The sequence below is a fragment of the Meleagris gallopavo genome, chromosome 6 (assembly GCF_000146605.3).
Source record: "Meleagris gallopavo isolate NT-WF06-2002-E0010 breed Aviagen turkey brand Nicholas breeding stock chromosome 6, Turkey_5.1, whole genome shotgun sequence".
In the NCBI taxonomy this organism is placed as follows: domain Eukaryota; kingdom Metazoa; phylum Chordata; class Aves; order Galliformes; family Phasianidae; genus Meleagris; species Meleagris gallopavo.
Window position 1 is genome coordinate 44461740 of NC_015016.2, and position 10762 is coordinate 44472501.

General features: G+C 40.9%; 1 protein-coding gene across 2 annotated transcripts in view; it reads left to right on the forward strand.

The window, feature by feature from the left end:
• The window catches only part of STAC (SH3 and cysteine rich domain), a 74454-nt gene extending 65404 nt beyond the window's left edge, over window positions 1-9050 (forward strand). For both annotated transcript variants that reach the window (XM_003207280.4, XM_031553982.1), the window contains exon 11: window positions 6011-9050. In XM_003207280.4, the coding sequence (XP_003207328.1) occupies window positions 6011-6109 (99 nt within the window). In that variant the 3' untranslated portion in view covers window positions 6110-9050. The remainder of the gene's footprint in view (window positions 1-6010) is intronic.
• The last annotated feature ends 1712 nt before the right edge of the window (window positions 9051-10762 follow it).

The window sequence follows — 10762 nt, forward strand, 5'->3', positions numbered from 1 at the left end:
TCCACAATTATCCCTATCTATCTTAAACAAATGCTGAGGGTTAATGTGAAACGAAAATCTGGTTAAAGCAGAGGGGGCAGAGACAAGGCTGAAGCAGCATGTGAGCTCAGGATGGTGAGAGCCTGTTCCATCCTCACACAGATTGTCTTAAAAAGGGGATGCTCAAGGAACATCAAGGCCATTTTGAGTAATTTTGAGATGGAATGAGTTCCAAAAACTCATCTACTTGCTCCTGTATTCCCATACAAGGGCTGAGCCCCCCACGACAGTTCCTAGTGAGAGCTGGCAATCTGCATTGGGCCAACATGTAGCAGCATAGGGCCTGGGCCAGACCAGACCGCATTGAGAGAGTTAAAGAAAAGAGAGGACATGGAAATAAAAATAAAATAATCTGAATAGGACTCCTGGAAAAAGTTTTGCAGAATTCTTTCTTTTTTGCATTCTGCTTGGGGATTTCTGTGGGATTTAAGCAGCCATTTTAGCTGTCTCACAGCATTTGGAGTCCTGAGAGCACAATATATGTACTACATGCAAAGCACTGACTTGTTTTAGATTAGCAAGGAGGAGAAATTATTCATTGCTACCAATTCCTGTCAAGTCTCACTTTAGCTAGAAAAACTCATTAACTGGTCTCACAAATTCCTGTAACTATAGTAAGGCAGATTGTCTTCATTTTATTGTGTTAATTCACTGGGGTAAATTCTGCAGGGTTTTTACAGGAGTTCAGAGCCATTCTTACAATGAAGGTGAACAGGAAAACTTATCCTATACCTTTAATATGAATTTTCAGTATAATGCTTGATAACATCCATGGTTTATACTGCAGGTTGCCATCTCTTTTATATCTTACATGAATGTTCTCAGGTTGAGAGTCTGTATTTGTAAGGAAAGAGGCAAAAAAAAAAAATGATGGGTATTTTTTTACACAAAGGAATCTATGGCTCTATTTCAGGTAAGCAGAGACATTTTCAAAGTTTGAAGCACAGTAGGTGAGGCTTTCTCTGGAATCAATGGTTGTTTTCATGTCCTGTGAATAGTGTGTTGGGTTTTCAGCTTCATGCAGACCTTTCTGGCAAGGCCAATACTCAGGGAGAAAACTAGGGAAGAACAAAGCAACGCATTTGCACGTCTTAAGCAAGATGCATGGGTTTATCTTCACAAAGGTTTCCTTGAAAAATTCATTATGAAATAGGAAACTCAGCTTAGGAATAAGCAGTACTGCTTCAGAGACAGCAACATCTTGGAGTTCAGGGTGTGCTGGCAGTTCCTGAAACCAGTGTAGAAGGTGGCTGGGCTCTTTGCAGCAGCTCTGCAGCTGGGCTCAATCAGATATGCGCAGGAGAAGGGCAGACTTAGCCTTGTTTTTAAAGAAGAAATAACATTCTATTGTTTGTATGTCTGTTGCTCCTCCTTTTCTAGTACCCTAATTAAATAAAGGAAATGCCCTCTTTAAGAAAATACTGCCCACACCCTTTACTGGCTCCTCTGATGTCTACAAGCACACAAATATAAACCACATTAGGACCGAGCTCTTTGTGATTAAATAACACTATTGATTTTGAATTGCACAAGTCATCTTGTGAAACAGAAACGACCCCAAACCACGACATCTGTAATGAGGTTAGCAATCAGAAACTCTCTGCCTCATCCAAATGTGGGCTGTGAGTTTACATAAAGGTCAGTGCAACAGATCCATTTTGCAATGGATGTGTTCTATAAATGTCACTGATGTAAAGTAGCCCTGTTGCAGGAAGCATCTCCCATCTGGATTCCATGGTGACTGCAAAAAAGGCCATAGCTGTGATGGCTGCAGCTTCCGAACCAGAGCAGTCAGCCTTGCTGTCCCCAAGGCATCCATATCCCTACAGCCAGTTGCTCCCATTTCAGAAGGAGTGACTTTTAGGTATGTGTATATCAGCAGCTACGTTCAGGTCTGATCCAGCCACCTGAGAGGAGCCCAGGAATGGACTTTGATCCAGACTCTCATCCTGGAGAGTAGGTTCAACAGAGCAAGACTGCAACACAGGTCTCCAGTCCCAACGGATTCAGCTGCCTCAAGTCTTCTCATTAGTTCATACGTTTTGTTGGTGTCTGGCTTTTCACCTTGCTGCCTTGGCCCCACATTTTTCATCCTGAGGTACTCCAGAAGGATCTGAACTTCTTAAAGAATGACTCGCTACACTGCTGAAACAAACTCAGATTGGAAAGTGATGCTAAAGTTTTACTCCCCTGCAATAGATGCTACTTTTCACAGCTAGGCTTGAGGGAAAAAGGATCTTTCTCTCCAGCTATCTCACATTTGCACTGATGCTTGTTTTGTTTAACTGGGCCATTTATTCAGAGACACAGAGTGGCACACAGGTTGTGGAAGAGTCTAGAACCTGAGCACAGCTCATTTTGTATCCAGGTCATCTTTAAAATCCTGAACAAATATCATATGAAAAACAAGCTGGTGTTCTTGGTCCAAAAGCTAGTGAAGCAGCTGATATAAAACCTGTCATCATACTTTGCACTGTAGCCAAATTAGTATGAAAACTGAGTTGTCTACCATTTCTATCCACAGAGCTTACTTTTAGGCAAATTTTTCAGTGCATAGACATAAGCAGATGTGGAAACTTATCATGTCCCTGTGCTGTCATCGCTGGAGACAAACAGAAGGCATGAGCTTTCAGACCTCTTGACCTGGCACTGTCCCCAGGCTCCAGAACAGCTCTTGAAGCTGTGCTGTCCTCATAAACAAATTCCTGTCTCATCACAACTAGCCTGTTACTGACAGGTTAAATATGTGACAGGGAGAAGATAAGCAGAAGACAGCTACAGAAAACTAGAGCAAGTTCAAAGTTACTCTGGGACAAAGAGAATTTGCCACAGGACTTAGAAACTCAGGAGAGTTCTGATAGCAGCTTGAAGTATCATTTCCTGATTGCCTCTATCTCCCCTGCTGAGGGATAAAGAAATCCCAAGGGCAGATGTTGACAAGTTCAGACATCAATCAGGATCTAAGCAGTATTTTGCTTTGTTTTTGTTGTGTGTTTGTTTTGTTTGTTTGTTTTTAGAAAAATGAGATGAAAGAATGAAAAAGTGACTTTATGATACTAGATCCCACTTTCAGTTATTTCTGTAGATCCCTTGATGACTGAGAAATAGCCTGAGATGTGATTGCTTATCCCACGGCTTACTCCATTAATAATCTCTTGAGTCAGGTCACTTTCTATTTTCTTTCTAAAAAAAACACACACAGTTTGTCTCCATTTGTGTTGCTGCTGAATTCACAGAGGAATAGCTGCTCAGCCACCTTGCCCCCAGAACACACCAGCCTGAGCAGCTGTCATTTCAAGCATTTTCCAGTTGGATGCAGTGAACTGTGGGTGTCTGATGGCAGCTAGGCATGCTGTGCCTTCACAGGCACCACACTTGCTGTCACCAGGGCTAGTCCTCAGCGACAGCTGATTCATCAGGTGGAGCCCAAAACTCTGTACACCACCATGTACTCCTCCTGATTTACACCCACCTAAGAAACCCAGATCCCAAGGCTTGTGGATGAAACCCTTGGCAACACTCACAAAAGGCAATGAGGACAAACGTGGCCAAAGATGGAGTTGCGTTTCCCCCTTTCTGAAACCACAGAATCTGGAGAATCTCCATAGCTGTGCAAAGCTCCAGCAGCTGCTACAGCCTTGGGGACCTCCTGACTTCTACCATATAAATAAAGTGTGTTATACTGCAGCTGGGCTCAACCTGCCCTTCACATATCCCCTTCCTTAGGAAAGAGTGGGAAAAGCCTCTGCCATTCAGGGGCTGGCACATGCAGGGCTTAGAGTATTAGCGTGAGAGAACTGGAATTTGTGAGAGTGCAGATTGATTCATGTATTAATGTATTAGTATGAGGAGCGAGAGAAAATCTTGCAGAAAGACCTTGTCTTCCACATACCCAGTGAAGATCTAAAGTTATTGCTATAGCAAAGCATTCCCACTGATATCAGAGAGAGCTTGAATAGCAGCAGCAGAATGAAAAAAATTTTTAAAGTTCAAATCTGCTGTCCTTTTTCCACTCCAAAGATAAAGAAAACCTCTGTTCAGAAAGTTCTGTACTTTTCTTTTGTCCACAAATCATTCTGCTGACAGTGCAAGACATCAGGGAAGAGGTCTGTCAAACTTTTTTAGTCAGGAGGTAGCATAGTGATGGAGTCAGGCATTCCTTTTAACAAGCCAGGCCCATTACAGGGAGCCTGCAGAAGTTTATTTTCCCATGCAAGGATCAACTGAGAATGGGTATCTTTCAATCAAGATGCTCTTCCCTACTTTTGAACACTCTACTGTGCTCGTTTATCCTTAATCTGGTGCTCCTTTGTAGGCTTTTTCTCTAATTGTTGAGGTTTTTGTAGTCTTCCTCAAAGACAGAGCAACATCAACATCTTGTAATACTCAGAAAAACCTTCCTGTATAGCTCTGCTTCACGCATTTCTGCTTCAAATGATGATGCGACTGCCTAGGGAGCTGCTACTGTGCTAGAGATCCATCACACAAAATTAGCTTGGCTCTTTTGCAATAGCACCTGAACAAAAACTGCATCAATTGCATACCCCTTTCTCTCCTGTGTGATTTAGCCCAAACAACAATATATTATTTTGTTCTAATTGGATGTCAACTCTATTGGTGTGCTCGGTCATTCTGACCCAGGAGTGCAGTTCAGATAGAATTAAGTAGGTAGCCTAAGAATATTAATGAGCACGTATGTTTTCCAAACCCTTGTTTTCAGCTACAGAGACACATCTGACCATTTCCAAATACTGGAGGTGGCAAATATGAAACATCTTCACCTCCTTCATATATCCTTTCATTTCCAACTGGCAGCATCATTATTGCTAGCAAATTTTAGGCATGTAGCTGTAAGAGGACAATCCGACCCACAGTTGAGATATGTTATTTAGGTGCCACCGTACAATTTGTAAGAGTCATGCTGAAATGCATTTAGTCAGGAACATTTTTAGCCATTTGGGGTCACTTCATCCTCTCTGAATTTTTGTAACACTTTAAAAACCCATCAGATAGAGCCCTTGTGAGTATTAATCCAGATACAGAGCTTAAAAGACCTGGCACTTTCATCATGAGAAATCAGTGAGTTGATCTCAATAGCACCATCAACTTTCTGCCTATTTTTTAACTGTAATTGAATAATAGGAAACGTATCTTTCTTTAGCACAGATGTTTGAAAAAAAATCTTAATTTTTATGCCTCTGTGCTCAAGTGCCCAGTCAAAGTACTAGTGCTTTCAAATGGCTCATCCATTGCCAAAGAAGCCTCAGATGGGCCCTAAAATGGAAGGAAATACCTGACTTCACAAAGGTCTTAGGAAATGCAGATCCTTAACGTGATATATTGCACTATTGTGAAGACTGTACCGTTTCCATCACGCTCACCTCTGTTAGGCACAGGAGTTGTGCACACACACTCGCTGAGCTGTATTCAGGTCACATACTTCGGTATCCAAAATAGACACAGGCACCTGCAAGTGAGAGAGCTGAGTGAATAACATAACCCATTGCCCATCTGAGAAGCACTTTGGCTCTTTAAATATGCCAAAGAGAATATGCTTGCATTCAGATTAGTTGCTGTGAGTGACCCACCTTGGCATTGTGATTATTTTTCATCGACTTCTGAGGGAGCCTGGTAGCTTGTAATCTGAATTACCCACATCTCTCATACACAGACAACTAAATCACGATAGTTACAGTAGGTTGAAGTCGTAGTTCAAGCTTCAAAATATTTGATCCTGTATGAGGGCGTTAATGATTTTAACATTTCTCATTCACACGTGGCACTTCAGAGAGTCAGGGGGAATGGTAATGCTCTGAACATATGACTTTGAGTTTCTTGTCAAAGCTTTGAGCCTAAACTACCTGTAGAAGCAACCAGCCCAGTGTCCAGCCTACCAGATAAATAGATTTCAATCATTTATCTTTTCATCATGGCAAAGAGATTTTTATTTTTTTACCTTCTTTGCATCCAGATTTGCGTGACTTCAGAAAAGGAACACGATGGCTTCATCAAAGTATACAGCGGGAAGAAGAAAGGCTTTGTCCCCATAGACGTCTTAGAAAACATCTGATTGCAACAGCCTGCTTGCTGCAGTAGGAGCCCTTTGTTGGCAATGCCTGTCTGCCTCATCTCACACTGTGTCAATCCAGATGGGCTGTCTTGCAGATGTTCAGGGAAACAGTGGGAAAACTGCAACTACAAGAAGAAAAAGACATTTAGACTGCCGCAGCAACACTAAGAAATAAGAAAAGTGGAATGATTGAAAGAAAATATAGTCAGAAACCACTAGGGAAATGAGAGGCCCTTGGAAACTAATAGGAATAAGGTAAGAAAAAGAAGTCTGGGCTGATTTCTGGTGCAAGATGGCTATTGCAACCCTGATGGAAACGGACAGCTGTTCTAAAGGACTAAACTCAAGTCTCGTGTCTTAGAAAACTGTTGGACTACTTTCTTGTTGGAGATATGTGTTTGGGAGGGAGGGACGAATACCAGTCAACCCATCCTCATACTACAGCCCAATGCTTGTAGTAAAGTGTGGCTGTGGTTCTACAGTTCTGTCCCCTGTATCAACCGACCAGTTTAAGCGTTTATTCCCGATGTTAGTCTCATATCAAAGCAGTTTGGAGTCACCATGTGGACGTCAGTTCAAAAAGTGCACTGTGCCCTGGAGGTCAGCAGCTTTCTCTTTCTGTGCAATCTTACCTTATGAAAGAGTAGCGACCTTGTATGTCCTTTGTTTCTCTGTATACAAACAAAAGCTCTCAGTGTGTGCCAGGTGTGATGGCTGCTCTCATAGCTCCCCAAAATGGCCTGCCCTGCGATTCAAGAGCCTTCTTGGAAGTGTCCCTCTGTGTTTCCTGCACCCTTATCCGGTGAGGGAGAAAATGGGAAGAATGCTGGGAAAGAGCCACAGGCTTGAAATGTTTTGTATTTTTCTGTGTTTATTGCATTTATAAGATTTTATATATTAATCCTATTTATAAAAAAACAAAAAACAAAAAACAAAACAAAACAGTTAACTAACCCCCTGGAAGACTGAAAACACTAGGAAAGGACAGACTGCACACAGAAGTGAAGACTGTACCTAAATCCAGAGCTTGTGACAAAGTAAGGCATTGAGTGTCTTAGCATTATGTTCACCCACCAAAGTTGTCATCTTCATTTGCTAAAATAGTTCTGCAGATCCATCAGTAAATACACTCACATGAGTACCTCCTTGGCATTAACAACTGTGAGCCTCCCGTAAGTCCTCTCAGTCCCAGTGCAACTGAACAGACATGTCTGGTTTGTCCATGTAAGCCTCCATCTTCAAATACGTTTAGGGTATAAGATCTGGAGAGCAGTCTGTGGGAGTTGTGAATTTTGACCAACTTATACAAGTCAGCCAGTGCCAATCGTGTTGCTGAGCAGGGGCCTTATGATGTTTCAAAACAGTAAACCTAATTTCCAAGTATTCAATTGGATGTAATTGCAACAAACACACTTAAACTTAGTATGTATTATGACATAGAGATTAAGCCCTGTCCCAAAGCTCCCTGGTGAATTCACGCCTTATTTGACCAGCCTGAGATTGAGTGCCAGTCTTTAATACTACTGCAATTAGCCACAAATGGATGTCCTAAATGCCAACACTGCAAGAAGAAATCCAGATGCTGCCAGGTTAATACACACCTTTGCAAAGTTGACACTATTTCTAAAAAGATGCTTCCTTATATTGAGGCAGTTTGAATCAGTATTGCACAGCCCAGGTCTCATAGTTGGGATGCCCAACAACTGACCTTATGCAAAGCCTTATGAAATCCAGCGCTGTGCTACTCATGACCAGAAGCTCACAGAGCAGATCAGGCTGCAGCCTCTCAGAGACTCGTTTTGCAGCTCTTATCACTTAATTGCTGAGGAGGAAGTTACAGGGGTGTCAACTGTTGAAACATCGTCCTTCGTAATACAAATGGTCTACACCAATAATTCACGTCCTTCTGGCTGATCAAAAGTATCTGATTTCATATCTCCCTCTATGGGAATATCAGCAATTTATAAATGGCTTTTCTACAGAGCAAACAATGAACATTTGCTCAGCTCATTCTCCTAAGTAACCAGTGAACTTAGTGGGAAGAGGGAGGATTCTGACAAGCCTTAAAGATCAAGACAAAAAGTAAAGTCATGATAACCCACTCTGCTTTATATGATTTTTATATATATATTCACTAGTTCAAAGAAAAAACTCAAATGTTTGTTAGAATTGAAATATTTGCTATTTTTGATCAGACCTGTCAAGTGGGCAAAGGAAATCTGTATTAATCTATACATATGTGCTACTGTTTACATGATTGCATCATACTGTGATTCCCTATTTGAGTCTTCTATGATTTTAATTTATCCCTACAATGTGCATCAAGAAAGAAAGAATTCAAAGACTTCGAAGATACGAATATTACCTACAACTCACAATGGCCTTTAATCAATGTCAGTTTGATTCCTTTTGATACTGAGCAATAAATAATAAAGTGATTGAGTAAAACAAAACAAACCTTATGTTGACTACATTACATCTGAGCAAGCATTGCTTCTGAACCAAAGCTTTCATGGTTATCTTTTCTTTGTGTATTTTGTTTTGTCTTTTTACTGGGTTTTTGCTGCTGTTTGATATGGAGATGTAATTTATACCTAATTTAGCAAGAAGCACATACATGAGTCTTACTTTAAGCATGTGATTCATTGGCTATTTGCACGCTTAAAGCTGAAGCACTTTGCTGAATCGAGGACATTTTCCTCAAATTAATTTTGGATGCCTTACTCTGAATCCAGATGAGTATCCCATTATTTTTTTTTCCTACCATATGCAGTTTGCAATAGATACTGAATTAGCAAGCAGTTAAAAGAAGCTGGAGTGGAATTTATCTGACGTTTCCTCAGAAAATTTGAACTTTAGGAGATGAATACTGTTCACACTTAATATTCTGCTTAATAAAGAATGTGCAATGGTTGGAAGGAGAATAGAAGTGTATGTTTCTTGGCTCCAGCCGCTATCATTTTCAGTCAGCCACCTCTGAGAGCATTTACTACAGTCATCAGCAACAGACATACTGAGTACTGCCATTTCAGATCTACAGCACTCACATTTGCCATATTTAGCAAACCATTTCTAAAATGGTTCTTCTGTAATGTATGTAGCATGCAGAGACTCAGAGTGAAGTTTTGCAGTGCAGCCGTCCCAATCATTTGTTTCTGGCAGACCACATTATATTTTAAGCCATTCAGCATCTCGTCACAGCATAAAATTGGCTGCAGAATATTTTCATAAGTGCTAGGGAGATTAACCAATGTGAGCTGAGGGTGAGCTGCCTGAGTCATGATTTATTCCCGTCCACAAACAACACAGTATCTATCTCAGCGCATCATCATCCTGCTCTAACACCTGACCACTTTGTCTTGGTCACTTGCTTCAGCCACAGATGCTGCAGTGCATGGTCAGATGCAGACTCATTGCATCAGGGGGACTAAGACACTTACTCCTACAAACACCACGTGTCTTCAGCACTGGCCTTTTCTTTGTAATTATTGGTTGAGATTCAGTTGACTAAATATTGCACCAAGTACTACTATAGACTGAGGAGACTGCAAGAGTAGTGGGCAGTGACACTGGAGACTTGGAAAACCATGCCTTATAAAGAAACCACTGGGGACCATGTAAGTTGTCTAAAATGGCATTAAGCAGAAATATGTGGAAAATGAACCCTACTCGTTTTTCATAAATGTATGCAGACAAATCTGATTTACTGAGCACTCAAATTACATTTCTTTCCCTAAAGGATACTGAATAAATGCAGCTCAGCTTATCAATCTTCTCTCATTTAAGTCCACCATAAAAAAAAAACCTCTGAATGCCACAGGGAGTGAAGTTCATCTATTATGCTGGAAAAGGCTGGTCACTGTTATTCTTCTAAAACACTATGATGTAATTTATCTCGTCTAACTGAAAATGTCTACAACTAAGCTAGTAAATCAGTTGGCTTTCCTCCTTCCCCAGAAAAGAGTTATGAGCACTTCAGTATTATGGTTCATGTGACCTACTGTGAGCCTTCTGCTTTTGCTTGAGTTTTATTGTGCCTCTCAAGTGCCCATTTCTACCCATCAACAATCATGAGATCCTCTGCAGTGGGATGCAGACCTCTGCAGAGCAAAGTTGTGTATCAGGACAGAGGAATTCCTAGCCCTGATTTCTGGACATGTAGGTATAATACATGTATGTGAGTATTGTGTGCTTGTTTGATGCTTTTTATAACACTTCAGAAGTTACTAGTCATTACTATTAGAAATGAAAAAAGAGCTGCATTTTTGTCCCTGCTTCCTTTTTGTAGAATTTCATTTACTAGCTGGTGGGCAAGAGTGGCCTTCTCAATAGGACATGTTGCATTTAACTTTAATTCAATATTGAACTGATCCCAACAACATCTTAATTTAAAAACACAGAACACAGGAAATATTAGCCTGGCTCTAAGTCTGCCTCCAAGTATAGTGCCTGCCCACAAGTCCTGGAAGCAAAAGTAACACACATTGATTGTAGTCCCAGGAAGGTTGGTTCAAGTTTTCATTTCTTATTTCAGACATTTCAGAAAAATGTAATCCCAAATTATCATCCAGACTGTGCACGCTACAGTTTGTAAAGCAGGGTGAATATACTTTCCCCCATGGGATTACACGTCATCACAATGTTGAGTTTTTC